This window comes from Sinohyriopsis cumingii, chromosome 18 (genome assembly GCF_028554795.1).
Source record: "Sinohyriopsis cumingii isolate HCF-2022 chromosome 18, ASM2855479v2, whole genome shotgun sequence".
NCBI lineage: Eukaryota > Metazoa > Mollusca > Bivalvia > Unionida > Unionidae > Sinohyriopsis > Sinohyriopsis cumingii.
The window spans coordinates 33431250-33448039 of NC_142978.1; the positions used below are offsets into that span (position 1 = coordinate 33431250).

The 16790-nt window shown below is 34.7% G+C and overlaps 1 protein-coding gene across 3 annotated transcripts in view; it reads right to left on the minus strand.

Moving 5' to 3' along the window:
- Positions 1–376: 376 nt before the first annotated feature.
- Positions 377–16790, minus strand: part of LOC149776348 (uncharacterized) — a 57109-nt gene continuing 40695 nt past the window's right edge. For all 3 annotated transcript variants that reach the window (XM_089942866.1, XM_089942867.1, XM_089942868.1), the window contains exons 8-15: positions 15158–15288; positions 14395–14486; positions 12074–12158; positions 8550–8621; positions 7280–7378; positions 6673–6831; positions 2248–2343; positions 377–1853 (exon numbers count right to left, since the gene is read on the minus strand). In XM_089942866.1, the coding sequence (XP_089798992.1) occupies positions 1782–1853; positions 2248–2343; positions 6673–6831; positions 7280–7378; positions 8550–8621; positions 12074–12158; positions 14395–14486; positions 15158–15288 (806 nt within the window). In that variant the 3' untranslated portion in view covers positions 377–1781. The remainder of the gene's footprint in view (positions 1854–2247; positions 2344–6672; positions 6832–7279; positions 7379–8549; positions 8622–12073; positions 12159–14394; positions 14487–15157; positions 15289–16790) is intronic.

The following is a 16790-nucleotide window of genomic DNA, read 5'->3' on the forward strand; positions in this document are numbered from 1 at the left end:
ATAATTGATTGTATTAAATCATAAAAACAGAGAGTTTGAATGTACTGTAAATAAATGAAATTTATGAATAAATTTGAACGTAATTGATAAATGTTAGCCTGTGAAATTTAACCTAAAATTTGCTTGGAAGCTGAGTTTCTACTCAGTAACTAGAGGGTAAGAAAACGTTTCACCTAATGGTTTAAACCTATGTTCCACTTTAGAAGTCAGGCAAACGATCCACTTTCCCTTGGCTACAGGTCAAATTCTTTGATATGTCAATTATAACAGTTTCAATACTTCAAAGCTAAAGAGAGTATACATATATATATATATATATATATATATATATATATATATATATATATATATATATATATAATATAATATATATATATATATATATATATATATATATATATATATATATATATATATATATATATATATCCCTCAGTAAAAGAATTGGTATATATAAAGGGGATATGTAACTCTTAGAAACCACATAAGGGTTTTGTTCCGATTCCGGGGAAATAACTCGTTTGATACGACTTTCGAACATACGTCTCAACCGGACGGCCTCGACATTTCTTAGCCTGAAACTGATTGATTTCCCCGCCCACTTGGAACAATTTATATGGTATTATTATTATTATTATTATTATTATTAAGGAGTACGTGTTAGTAATTCACATTTTCCCCATGATGACATTGGTACGATAAAAAAAAAACATTTATAAGAACTCACGATGGATGAATGATAGGTTAACACTTAAAAAATCGTTCTTTAGAAATTGAACTTGTTTCTATCACATATGACAGAAAGTATTCACATACGCGTAAATGAGCTGAACTGCAGTTGTGACTATCCTTTGAACTGCACGTGAAACATCAGTCGAGAAGACTCATTAAAAAATTATATTTTATTTTATCTCATGACGATTTCGTTTTATTTTTCATATTCCTCGTTTTGATAAACCAATGTGTCACTTTGCTGATATGACCTGTCCCAATTAACCTGACTAAACCTATTATACATGATGTGACAAAATGTATGTATAGACCAAAGAATTGTCGTTCACACGTACTAGACAGCGTTCTTTTATTCAGACCTATCCAAAATTTAGTCTTATTTAGTCCTTGAATGAATGGATTAGAAGCACACATTTATTGTTCTTTTTTATTTATGCTTTATGCTTGCCAGTCTATTTGATCCATCTTTCTTCCTTTAGTGGTATTTGTTATTATTTACATGCTCTTAAATATAGTTTCTTGTAGTATGTCACGGATTGCTGAATCGTTGCAATTGAAACTTATTCTATTGCTTTCAACTAATCTGTCTCCTTTGCGACCATAAATGTTTTATTTATTGATTTATGTATACAGTGACAACACTTGTGGATAGGGATAGGAGTTTGAGGTGACGTGTTTTAAACATACTGGGCAAAAGTTTGACAAATCACATTAACTGTAGACGTTTGCACATTTTTCCATAGTCAACTGGGTATTTCCCAGTAATGTCTGGAGATTCATTTAAAAAAGATCAAGGTTATATAAGGTAACATTCAATGTTTTTTGTCCAGTCTCTCTTACGGTCAAAATTAGTACATGCAGGAAAATACATTTTTACATAAAATGAGACTACATCTATATTTTATTTGATATGTGTTAGCCAACCATGAAAAGAATATTGTTTCAGTAAGTTTCTTATTTTGTCCGGAACGGTTGTTTTAACTGTATCTTCTAATATCATTTCAGTTGTTCCATTTTTACACTCGGTCCTCTTTTCAACTGTGATGTTCCTACACTTTAGATTTTGAAGGATGCTTTTTAGCATAGTAACCGAGAAAACTCTCCGTGGCCGTTCGTCCTTGCTGAAATGTGCAAACAAAGTAAAATTGGTCAGGATGGGAGTGTCTGATATCATTGGATGTTCAGAAAAATAATAAAATCTCTCTTCTTTCGATGAAGTTTTTGATAACAATAACCGAAAACTGTTGTGATTAGATGAATTAGGTTCGTCAAACAAATGAATAATATAAAAATAAAGAAATGATTGATTTTTATTCGCCATAATTAATGTTACGCAAACATTACACTAAGGCTGGATGGCGTCATATTTCTTGCTTAGCTACAATACCAATGCCAAATCCGACAATGATCCTGATGCTTTTCCTGTTCTTACTGGCAGACAAATACTTTCGTATCTATATATACTCTGAAACTTACTTCTTGCAAATTCAATGGCTTATAAATTGAATGAATTACCTGAACGACAAATTCACGATCTTCACTTTCAAGGACAAAGTCAGTCGTATCCACATGACCTGTGTTGATCCCCACAGTTCTATCAACATCCTTATCCTGGTGAAAGACAGTTTTAAATTGCTGTTACAGAAGAAGCAATATTATCTATTTGCTATCATTTCAAGCAGTGCAATCATAGTAGTATCACCCCAGTTTGATATTCCCAAAGTCTCTTGTTCGCTCCATGTCTGTATGCCATGTGCCCAGATCGGTAGTCTTCTCTCTGTGTTCAATCGTTTGTACAACCTCCAATTACTATGCTAATATGGCAAACTATATTTGTAAACAACCAGATGAACAACAGTTATATAGTTAACAAGTTCACATATATTGTTTGATACAGTTGTAGTAAGATGTAGTGGTGTAGGGAACGTTAACAATTGGAAGAAAATGGAAATAACACGAAGCCTTCATTTTGAACTGTGATTTCCTGGTGACAAGAGTAACTTAAAATTAAAGCCTTTTTCTTGACCATTTAACTTGGGGGACAATTGGAAAAACGTTGCGATATCCATTTTGAAATATGTATCGGGATAATGGAAGATGCAATGGTAAAGTTAGAAGCAATTACTAACGCGTATTGTTACACAAAAGCACATATATCTACTGACCTACACCCACTGACCAAAACACATACTGAGATGATAAGGACAAGGATGTATAATAAGGAGGTGAAATAAAAACCAATCCTGTTATTAACAAAACTAAAATATCATCATACTAACCCCATAACCTTATAACTAAAACTTTCCCTACAAATCTATGAGTGGCGTCTAAGGAGAGAAAATGGTAGGACTTTTCACACTCAAGCATACCCTTATAAGATATAGTATCGCACAAAGGTAAAGGGTAGCGGGTTGGGAGGTTTAAATTGTAGTTGCAGAAGAGTAAACACAGACCAGAAATATTTGGAAATACATTTAATACTATCTATGATTATGTGACATCCGTATTGTCACGAAGCGGGTCATTTAGAAGATGCGGGTGTTAACAATGTTCTTCAACACAAGTGGCATTCATAACACCGTTTCGCATTTCTTTGCAGGCAACTTATCCGCGCTTCAGATCTATAAAGCCATTCTCCCCAGGGTCACCTATATCTTTTAGTGTACACTCTTGTTTTCCATTCCATTCCTCAGTGTCTGTGGTAATGGTGTGCGTTCACTTCACATACACGAGGTAGGCAACATTACTATCACGTTGAAATGATAAGTGATGACTCCATGTTGACTTGTCTTGATAACAGATGACACAAAGGGCGAATATATATATATATATATATATATATATATATATATATATATATATATATATATATATATATATATATATATATATATATATATGTATGTATGTATGTATATATAAAGTCTAGAACCGTATAGTAACTTATTTAGTTCCAAAATCAAACAAATAAATAACAAATAAAATCCCTTAACACCAATGTCTGTAAATATATATTCAATAGAAAAATAAATTAAGACGTTTATTTTCATACATTCTCATGAATTCGAATCACTATGAGATCTCAGACAAATTGCAAGTTTCCATTTCTTTCTTACTGTCTTGTTTGAACACCCTTCCTAGATGGGCTATTAGATTGTTCCTTCTGCTAGCCTTGCTTTCAATGTCTTCAGTGTAATGTGTCGTCTGCTTTTGGAAGCTCTTCCTTTTCTTCTCTTGTTTCACTTGTTGGTCCACTCTGAAGACCAATATCCTAAACCTTGATAATGATAACAGGCATCTTTCACGTTTGTCTCTAGATTTTGTTTCCACGGTATTTGAGGTTCCTTTTCATTGATGTTGCTGAAATCATGTAGGTCAATATTCTTTCTCTTGACAAAAAGGAGTAGTCTGGCATCTCTTCGGAAGTCTTGTTGGAAGTGTATTTTAGAATGGCTCTCTATAAATTTCTCACCAGAAGTGTGAACTGCTGTCGGGCCTCCATCTTCAGAAGTTGTATGGAGAAGTAAATGATAATGTTCTCTTATGTTCTGGGACTGTTTTTGTAGAGAAACAGAGATGTGCACCTGTTCCAATCAAATGTGAATCGCTCACCGTCTTGAAACGACCATTTCATGTCAAGGAGAAGCCAGACACGAAATGATGACAATGTTTCTGTGCCATCTCATACCATCTTCTCAGACGTTAATCATAGCGATTTTGAAGATTTTAAAAATCAAATGATTGATCCATATTCAACACCCTCCAACTCCTTTTCCTCCCAAGGACCTAGAAAATCAACATCGGTACAGAAAGGAAGTCGTTCAGAATCACCCGAAGCTTATTGTTACATTGAACTTACAAAATGATGGCATATACTTATAATGTCAAATTTAAATAGTATATGACTAACGCCCCGGCAGAAATAAAAGCTGTCTTTATTACCGACGTATTGGTGCTTATGTTAGGGGACTGAAATAGTGCTTGCTGAGAACATAAACATTGCGTCAAAGTATTTTTTCCGTAAGTACGGAGCTGTCCAGTACATTTCCTCTCAGTTTGGCTGCTCTTATATTAGACATCGTCCTCATTGCTACCGTAGAAACTAACGAAAACAGCAGATTTTTCAAGCATATTTGATACACCATTGAACCGTACAACAGATATAATTTGATGGTCGTGTACTCTAATATAGCGGAATACAGTATGGCGAGCGACAGATCCACATCGTTGGTGAGAGCTATTCCTAACAAAGTGAATTTGGCCACTTCTAGTGGCAATGACCAGAAATAAGGAACACCTATCACGTTTACAGACAATGTGTGCATGTAAATCATGGTTTGTTAGTAAGGCGTATTTTGACAGTGTCAAGATAACAGAGAAGGAGAGCTTTGACCAATACTATATTCTCCATAGGAAAAGGTACCTTGAAAATATCCCCTACGACCAAAGGAATTAAAAGGTTTCACCACTGCGTCCGGACTACTATCAAAAATAGTAGATTATGTCTTCTAGTATCAACTTTCATCAACACTGACGATATTTGTCACCTAAATACTGCATGCATTTTCTTCGTCAAAGAAGTCGTGGATACCATTTCGAATATTCACTCATTTGTTTCTGAATGAGATATCTCTAGAAATAACACACACACACACACACACACACACACACACACACAGTGTTCATAAATGTCAAACTGACACTGTCTTATTCACGAAAGTCTTGTGTTACTCCTGAACAATGACAACCTTGTAAACACATTCAAGTTTAACATTATGCATTTGTTAGTTTTGCACGAAGATGATAGACTACCAGAATCTTCACGAGTCATTTTCTTGTTCGTGATCGACTGTTATTTATAACTAGTTCAAGTTAGAATGACATCAGGTATCAAATATTCTAGTCGTCTACAACCTATACATATATTATACGTTGTAGCTATACAAAATAGGTACGCAAAACAGGGATTGATCACATTTGACAAAAGGTATACCACTGGTATAAATATTTAACTTGTTGCTTTTGTACAACAGACAATTACACTAAACTGTGACTTACAGATGAACAATTTATTACAATTTTGCTGCATGCAAGATTGAGACACAGCAATAAATAGTTCTGAAGAGTTATGTGACTCCCCCTTCACCGCTTTCCACATTCAGCAAACAAAAAACAAATGCGAACGTCTTAAGGCCAAAGTTTCAAAGAAATATGATCTTTTAATTTCAAATGTATCAATGTTCTTGATTCTTCGAAACATGACATTTGATAGTCACTTGAATTCTGAGACATGTTAAGGATTCCTGTTTTGTTTTCAATGAAGAAATTGTATTCGTTGGGGTTTTCAAACGGTAGTTTGTAGCAGCCACGAACTCATCGGAAACAGAGAATTAACAGTATTTTCTGTTTTTCACTAATGCTACAAAATTAAATGAAATATGACAGTATTGAAACCGTCACACCATGCGTGAACTTGTAGTGATCCTAGTAGTCATTATACAATCTGTCAGACAAGGTGTGAACTTGTAGTGATCCTATTGATCATTTTCCAATCCCTCGCTCCATGCGTCAAATTGTAGTGATCCTATTGATCATTTTCCAATCCCTCGCTCCAGGCGTCAAATTGTAGTGATCCTAGTAGTCATTATACAATCTGTCAGACAAGGTGTGAACTTGTAGTGATCCTATTGATCGTTTTCCAATCCCTCGCTCCAGGCGTCAAATTGTAGTGATTCTAAAAGACATTATTCAATCCCTCACACCGGGCCTCAAATTGTAGTCATAACTGTAAAAAATGCAGTTAAGTAAACATTGAAACGTGCCTATAATTGGGCAATGGTTCAATGTAATGTGTGTTATGTGATTGTTGATTTTCATGCCCTACGCCTATCAGAGGTGAATCAATTGATCAGAAATTATTCTCGATTTTTCAATTCTTACCTCCACTATGCTTCTTTTAACATTGAGCACTAGAGTCGATTGTATTGTGTCGAAGAAAGAGAAGACACCATCAATCTCCTTCCTCTGATATCCGACGAAACGTCTTTGTAGAGATATTCCCGTTCTCTCGACAAATTGGATCAGCTCTTGGTAGTTGATCTGGTACAAAAAGACAAATGTTAAACATCTCTTCGTATCGCTTAGGGAGATGTGACAAAGTTTCCATTCACGTGTCTATATGTAAATATAATTACATCCATATAAAGATTTCATTACCGTATACACATAATATAGTATATTCTAACCATTGTATATTCTAACAAACATATAATAATATCAATGCCGTACAGCCCACTCAATGCAATAGTGTGGTTGTTATGTTCAATAATAATCTAGAGACAGTCTGTTTCATGATTATTATTATTATTATTATTATTATTATTATTATTATGTTGTTGTTGTTGTTGTTGTTTTTGTTATCATTAATTGTGTTCTCTATAATTCGCTTCACTATTACTGTCGTCGAGGATGTCATTATTATCAGCATTATGGTCCTCAGCTCTGTCAACGTCTTCGTCATTACATATATATAGGCTTATAGCTTTACCTTTCCGTCCTTGTTTTCATCCAGGATATCAAATACATCTTTCACTGTGATCTCACTTCCGAAAAGTCTTTCCATGTGTTCTTTAGGAAACGATTCCTCCTTTAAGAAAAATGGTCTTTATTTGGCCTCAAACATACAAACATGGACATCTGTATTATATTTTTAATTAATATTAGGACTAATTTCGCACACCCGTTTGTAGAATATATTTTTCCCTCAATAAATGGTCTAAATTGGAATGAAATTACTTAGGTCCAAAAACATAATTACTGATCTGCGAGTTAAATTGTGATGTTTCAGTTAGACAAGTCATCCAACTTGTTGTACGAAACAGCTTTTGTTGAATATGACACTGGTAAAATGAAATTGTGTACAGTTGTGCGTTGGTTCGGTTCTGATGTTGAACAGTACGGATCGTCCTACGAATATCTCTATCGAGTTCATACGGAAAACGTTCCAGGAAGCATCACGGAAAACTTTGTTCCCTCTTTACCGCTTATTCAACCGAAATGCTACAATACAAGCTCTGAAGTAATGAAATAATCTGTTAGATCTTAGTTCAGATTTATTTTGACACAACATAACTAAACACATGTAACTATGCCGAATATTGAACTTTACTGGAACAACAGATGGGGAAGTCATTACTAAACACAACGTGCCGTTATCAAATATATAAAGTGATAATGATCCATGTGTACAACGCTTTCTTTGCAGCATCATCAGGTCAAGAGATTAAACTGTTACAGCACTTCCTCGATCACTGGAGCAAGCTCTGGCATTATTCGAGTCTTGCTGAAGACCCCAAAATACATGGCAAATTGATAACAGCCGTCATTGTCTTTGCTCAAAAGACACGGAAAGGAAAATACCAGCAAAAATAAAACTATAAGGATTATCTTCAACTTGCCCTCATCTTTCTCAGAGAAATTTCCCATGGATGAGTTCCGTGAGCACTCAGTCTAGCTCACCTGATGGTAAAGGTTATCTATGTAATACATTTCTCCATCGTTCACAAACAATTTGAAATGACCCCATGTGAACAAAAGAACCTGTCATGTTTGCAGTCTTTGCAGTTCTAATTAACATGGAACGATGGTTCATGTCACCACGGTCTTCGTGATCGAGAAATTTTAATATTTCAGTTGGATCATTCACAAATCGCATAAGAAACACTGGGAGTGTAGAAGAATAAATAAATACAAAATTAAGACTAACTATTACAAGAACCTTCTAAAAAAATGTTCAACTATTACACTTGATTACTTACATCTCCTAAGGCTTCTTGTAGTTCGTTTCTGTTAATAAACTCATCCATATCTTTATTGTGTTTCTGCAAAACCTAGAAAAGCGATAATTGTAATAGATAAGAGAATATGTTGACTCATTGACTGTAATGTTTTTCGCTAGATGCGTTGTCACGATTTGACCAAACATATACATTCTAGTCTGCGTGTCATGATTGAAAATACATTATTCTTTCTTCGAGCAAAAACAAATTTACTTTCATAATGATAAAATTTTATACAAGCAAAAACATCTGTAATTTTACTTCAAAATCAAACAAACAACCCGTTGAAGAATTTATTGTATTATTTATTAGAGAATTTTCCTGTCTGCGACATGTTTCTGACACTTTTGTCAGAGCGATTTGGGTAGTACCAGCAAACATCATCTGATATATGCATATGGGATAGAAAAATATCACTTAAAGAACATAATAACAATGCCACGTTACTGAGTTGCAAAACTTTCAAAGAAAAGTGGAGATACAAAATGTATTCGGAAGAATGCATTTGTACAAAAAAAGAGGGAGAGTTTTATTTTGCATATTAAATGCAATAGATAATGACAGAGAGACAGCATTGACTGACGGTATTTTAATTGTCTTATTGACAGCGAGACAGCATTGACTGATGGTATTTTAATTGTCGTATTGACTGCCAAATAAACATAAGGCAGTGATTATTACATTTTTCATACTCATGAGGTCTTTTGTACACCACATTTTGAAAAACCCGGGTAACATATTATGGATGTGACATCTTGGTCTCCTTCATTGAACTAAAGAAACTGTAAAAGAGGACTAGACAGAATTATATGGTACACTTGCCATGGTTGCTATGTAAACTTTCAAATGAAGACCAGTCCCAAATTTAAAACTTACACAACTGCTGACATTATTACACAAGTTGTGTAGTGAAGTATGTCAAATGTGGTTGAGTATTAAAAATTGAATGAACTTTTCGGCTCTTTTACAATTCCAGGTATCGATGAACAATTTTTTTCTCAACTTGAATGCAACTGGGATATTGCGGGAGTCTTGCAGCTCCTGTGATCGGTGAAATTTTTATTAAAAAAAATTATGCACAAAATTGGGACATAATGAGAGCCTATCCTGGAAGAGAAAATGGTGAGATCTTGGAAAGAAGAAATATCAGTGTGTCATAGAATGGGGGAGGGGGGACTCTTATGAGGGTGTATAATTATCACTGTAGCTGTGATGAAGAGTGGAGTAAAAAAAACACGACTACATTAAATGCTCTGGGAGAATGATGTGTAATATTTTGTACAAAAACAAAATCTTCCTGTATTTAGGAGTACACAAGACATATTGCTAAATATGCATTCAAGCTGAACGAAAACATTGGCTACAATCAGAAAACACGCCTGCTTTGTAAACGTGTATCATTCATATTGGAATGATTCCAAAATGGCCGAGTCAGTTTATGTCTTGAAATGCTGGAAGATCATTCCTCCGTCTACACCCAAATAAGAGAGAGAGAGAGAGAGAGAGAGAGAGAGAGAGAGCTTTTGTCAGATCCACATGCGATAAACTAGAATGTGCCAACAATGCACGTAGAACCAACTTTGAGAGCCTGGTAAAGGACATACCGTAGTATAAAGGGATGCAAAGATATGTAAGGTGAACTTTGTACTAGTGGGAGAAACTGTTCGATTACAGTACAAATGATAAGCAATGATAAAAGCACCCGTCCCCAGTTATAATGTAGTCATTTCCGGAGGGAGAAACCAGACCAAGCGAAGTATAATGCGTGTTTATTCGTGCCGGTACCCACAATCGAACCCAAGATTATAAAGGTGTGAAGTGATTGTGTTTTCACTAAATTTTTCAGGTAAAGAAATATAGGTTCTTATGAATGAACAAGGTTTCCTGTTATTTCAAAATGAATTCCAAAACTGCCGTACTCTATCAGACCACATGATAGTGCTCTTCTATGAACACTTTTTGCATTCTAGTCCCGTTGAAGTTATTTAAAGTTCAAACACGGTTAAACATCATAACAAATGACACCATTGTCCACCTTACCTGAAATTTACTTTGTATGTCTGAGTCTTTCAACCTATCGCACGTGCTTATTGCTACATTTACTTTTAAGACCAAAACATGCAAGGTGAACGATTTTAGTCCCATTTTGGCTTCGTGTTTAGATATGGTGAATAGAAACGTATAATAGTATGCATTATCACTCTGCCTAGATGCCTGCCCAAGGCAAAACTCTTAAATGGGGACAGTAGGTATTTATTTTAAAAAGATGATCTGGCACAATATGAGGGGAAAATCCGTGTTTGTGAAACACGTGACTTCATGCTCACCTGACTTTATTCTTGTCTTCAAGATTCAAACTCTTGCCAAAGTACCAGATGTTAACATTAGTGCCAATGATAACCATGCGTTGTGTATATAAATCGTCTTTAATGCTTAGTCAATGCATATATGATTATAGAACAAGTCACATATATTATGTATGCGCATTTACTCATTTTAAATTAAATATAAATTGTTTTATCAAACTTTAACACTGATTTTCTGTAACCAAAGGCTATTCAATCCTGATTTTTGAATGCTTTGCACCTTAACCGTCACCAAGAAACATCCAGACAAAAATTATATATCACTATGGACTTTCACAAATGTGACCATGTACTAAAGTTCGGTCAACATAAGAACGCGTCTAGTAGAATCGTCGCAATCGATGGTATTACGAATTTGTTTATCAACATGCCTAGCTTTCATTGTGATATCACAGCGAGCGACATTCAATCCGGATTGTACTGGACCACACCGTTAGGTTCGTTTCGTCCAAAAATGTCTTCATACCTTAACATTGATTTTACCGTATGCACCTATCGTGGCGTCTAAATTATGACCTTCCAAAGGAATATGGATGTATACGAATCCAAATGAAGTAAATACTTGCCACTTAAAGGTATGTACGTTAAGGGTAGAGTATATCGACTTACCGCAAAGACAATTGTTATTTGCATGTTGCAATTCTACTTTTCGTGCAGGATCCTAACGTACAATTTTTAACGTCTCCGCCCACTAATCATATACTAACAGAGCATAAGGACGATGAATTATGATGCGAAACTAAGTTGTCCCCTTTGTTAAATCGTATTAAACGGACACAAACGTTTCATCCATTTGTTCAGTACAAGAATACTATCGACACCTACCTGTACTGAATTCATCACTAAAATAGCCCGTAAGTGTCTATTAAGGACAAATCAAAACACGTTTTCAATCACTCTTGCCAAAAGGGAAACACACACTTTATAAATCTAGATTATTTTTTTATATACAGAAAAGACACGTTGAATATAAATATATACATGTATGATTATTGAAATGCAGGGTTCTTAAATGAAACAAGTAAAATATACCAGTCTTGGGAAAATAATTAATATTTAAATCAATGTAGTTACCATTAGTAAAGCAAAGTCTACGCCCATGATTCAATATCAAGTAAGTTTACGTTTAATTTTTACCTTAAAGAACGCACTGACGGCATCCAAGGTGCAGTGATGCTGGAACTTGGCTTTTTCCATCATCTTTTTCTTCTTCAACTTCTCTCTAGACAAAATATTTTAATGTAAAGACACAAATGGAGGTTTTGAAAATCGGATTATTTTCTAAGTTCATGTGGAGTAAACAATATTTGAGTTAGACAAACGGAGCCCAAAAAGTAAACCTAATCAAAAATAAATTGAAAGGTTTATTGTAACAGTATTTCATTGCAGTAAAGGACATATAATAAAATGAAAATATAGAATTACCAAAGTTGGGGTAGGTGAAAGAAAGAAAGAAAGAAAGAAAGAAAGAAAGAAACAAGAGCATGTGATGATCCAAATCATGAAAGAAAATGGCGTTGGAATAGTGCATGCTTTGTGGAAACTATCGATCAACATCTAAAGAACCATAAAGGAATATGAAAAGTAACATCAGTGTCTGCATTTCAGAAACTGTTTGAACAAGAAAAGAAAGCTTGATTTTATAATCCACAATATAACTTTGTCTTTGCGATTGACTTTGCTGCATTACGAGTAAAATGAGCTCTCCAAAGTCTTCATGTCTCACAACAATGATAATCCAAACGTCATACACTTTTTGACACAAATGTGACACCACCAATACTTACATAAATAGGTCTATCAAGAAAGTACAATAACTTGTAAGTTTGGTTAAAAAGCAAGAACGTTGAACATTCGGGTTTCCTTTAGCTACTCTATTTGCAAAATGGATTTCAATGATTTGCTGATACTAGACGTATTTCAGTTTGAATTTCGTGGTCAAGAAAGAATTATAGAATATGGGACCAGAACTGATGGTGGAAAATGTGTTTGTGGTGATCATCATATAGTTTAATGGATGAGAGTGGAAATTTCACATGCTCTGCTTATATATTGTTAGAAGTTAAGTTCCATTAGAATATGATCAGTATTTGCTAATATTTCGCATACTATTCTGATTTATACCTCTACTTACCTGCAGCGAGGTTGCAGATGGCATGAGACAACTACAAATGAATCCAATTAGTCCAATGAATGAATGAATGAATTTATTTATTTTTAATCTTTGTCTAATGAATGAATTAATTAACCTGATTAGTCTAATTGTTATGGGGAACCAGTGTTAGTAGCTACATATTTATGTTGGCTTGATTAGTTAAAATAGATAGTTTGTAAGTTTGAATTTGGTTCAAATATCAATTTCTCCTCTCCATGGAATGACACACTTATTGTAACTCTCCTCTCCATGGAATGACACACTTATTGTAATTCTCCTCTCCATGCAATGACACACTGTAATTCTCCTCTCCATGGAATGACACACTTATTGTAACTCTCCTCTCCATGGAATGACACACTTATTGTAATTCTCCTCTCCATGCAATGACACACTGTAATTCTCCTCTCCATGGAATGACACACTTATTGTAACTCTCCTCTCCATGGAATGACACACTTATTGTAATTCTCCTCTCCATGGAATGACACACTGTAATTCTCCTCTCCATGGAATGACACACTGTAATTCTCCTCTCCATGGAATGACACACTTACTGCAATTCTCCTCTCCATGGAAAGACACTCTTAGTGTAATGTGCAAAGTGCTAATTGTAGAGTGTAAGCTAAAAGGTCTGACATTATTCCGAATGTTCTATGGCTATTTATTGCTAAATTACTGATAGTCTGAATCAGATATATTGTACTGAATTTAAGTGCCTATTGACCTTGCATTTGTTATTTTTCAAAATAATGGTACCTTATAAAGCTTATGTTTGGAAAAGGGAAAATGACACCTTGTGCTTTATCTACACTGTTTACATGAGAAGCGACTTTGTAAAAAGCAAATGAGATAAGGTAAAGTATGTTTGTTGTTTGCACGCCAGGGTAACACTCATTTATCTCACTGGATAATTAGCCGTTAATTACCCTCGCTGTCAGAATGCATCATCAAAATGGTCAAGGAGTTGTTTCGTATTCAATTAATTTTTGTCATGTGACTTAAGAAAACCAATCAAACGACTATAGCAAAATATGAGATAACAATGTTAAATATTACACAAATCAAAAGATATCGCTGTAAACAGGATTTCAACTGAAAAGCTAATTCTAACCAGTGAATGTGATTACATTTAATAAAGTCGGATTATTGATTATTGACTGAATGCTTAAGCATGCGAAATTCTGTCGCGCTTAAAAATATTTACCTGTACACCAACATTTGCACAATCCTACAAAAAGTATCGGATCTATAACAGGTTTAAAAAGTATATTTATTTCAAATAAAATTATTTATGACACACCTTCCTAGTTTTGTTTGTGGAAATGGTGGCGTTTTATTCCCTTGTCGCTGTTCAAGTCTATCTCTCAATACGTCTCGCTCTGAGTCAGCATACTGAAATAGAAAATGAACCTATATGTGTAATGGTGTCCGAAAAGGACAGTACATGATATTGCAAGCTTTTGACAATCTGGTCAAATGATAAAAGGTGCGTCTATCGTAATCAAAATGTGGTCCCAATACCACAATAGTTTTAGCTACAAATGATATGTGAATACACTGTTTTGAGGTAAAGTAAAATGATGTGTTTCTGCCCTTGATTACATGGACTTTATACTCAACATACATATCTAAATTTGTCTTAACTATGTTCACAAATCTTGTATGACCAAGTGGTTTCAGTATAACAAAAGGTTAGTTTTTTATGGACACATTGAAATAAACGAGATTTCGCCGTCAAATGGTTTCCTTTTACCTTACATGAATGATTAGCCAAACGTGATATCTGAAGATTATGGTCTAAAAGTATCTTTTTAAGAGAGTTTTGTCCTTCTGAAAAGCTCCATATATACGTTAAAGAGTAATCACGTGATTTTAACACATTTGCTGATTGACTAATTCATTATATATTTCTTCCTAGCTAGTCACACGATATCATCTTGCTTTAATCAAACTGTCTTACGACTAAGGAAACAATTTATATATTTCTGTCGTCTCCTTTTTACCTAAAGGAGCTTAAAAAAGGCATTAAAGGATGGAAAACATAGTGTCTGTCAGCCTCTTACCAACAGGAATCCAAGAGTTTTTTCATTGAATGTCCCAAAACGAACCTTTCTGTCAAACATCTCTGGGTAGTTCTCTAATGGGTACAGCTTGTTTAGAAAGCTGTCATTCCTGTCCATAGACAACCACCAACCTTGTAAAATAATTGAATTAGCTTAATCTAGTATCAATACGCATACATGGTCACACATTTCTGAGGTGTAGACTAAATGAGATTGCTCAAATAAGCCCCAGTAGGCATGGGTTCACAACATTTGCTGATCCAGATTTTCCAGCACATTTCCATAATAATTTGAAAAAGGCATAGTAGAACGTAGTGAACTAATATCAGTACCCTTATATCCTTCGTAGGTTGATAAGAAGGACGGCCATCTATTTCGTCATCTATTTTAAATAATAATTCAACTAGCATAATGGTTAACCGGGCTGCTTGGCAAAGATACACCTTCTGTATAAAAGATCGGAATGTATATCATTTTGTTTTTGTTTTATATCGCTGAGTTTTATTTTTGCTGGATGCATGGTTTAATTTGGTCACATCAATATATAAAGGTTATATCATCACCTGCAATGAGTGATTTACACCACATCAAGACATATAGTTCATATCATGACATGCAATTAGTGTTTTACAACACAGAAAACCATATAGGTCATATCATAAGAGTCGATTCGTGTTTTAAAGCAGATAATGGTCATATCATGAGTGTTTTACAGCAAGTCAATACATATAGGTCATTTCATGACAGACAGTTAGTGTTTTACAGCACATCAGTACATATTTGTCATGCCATGATAGGCAATTAATGTTTAAAAAGCACATAAATATATAACGGTTATATGATGACAGGCAGCTAGTGTTGTAATGCACATCATTACATATAGGCCAAATCATGACCGGCAATTAGTGTTTTACAACACAGCAAACCGAATAAGTCATATCATGACAGTCAATTAGTGTTTTACAACACAGCAAACCGAATAAGTCATATCACGACAGTCAATTAGTGTTTTACAACACAGCAAACCGTATAAGTCATATCATGACAGTCAATTCGTGTTTTACAGCACATGAGTACATAAAGGTCATATCATGAATATGCATTTAGTGTTTTACAGACATAAACCAAGTTTTCCTACTCGGATTGATTGGATCCTAGGTTTCGAACCTGTAGTTGCTGTTCCCAAATATCCTTCAAGCGAACGGCTTGACCACCACGACTCTATGTTAGGGTTCAGATATATAATTTTACAGACTGCGAGAGAAATATGAACAGGGAATAGCTGCAAGTAATAATGCCTTTAGGCTTACAAACTGTACAGCCTCAATGTGGTTCGATTATTTAGTGGGAAAAAAACAATGCATAAGTTAAGAGATCTTAAGCCAGACTTGTGCTATGTTATGTGTACTGTAACGCTGGGTGCTTGAATCGCGACGCGTTTAATAGCGAAGGGCAATTGGATCTCATTTTCAAACGAGACGTGACACATGGATCCGGATTATGTCACTCCCCTGATTAAGGGTGTGTGTGTGTGTGTTTGCACTGACCAATTGTTTTTATGGTAAATTTACCAGTTCTTGTTTTATAGGGTTGTTGTTGCTGTTCTTTTACTCCGACTCAATCCATACACATA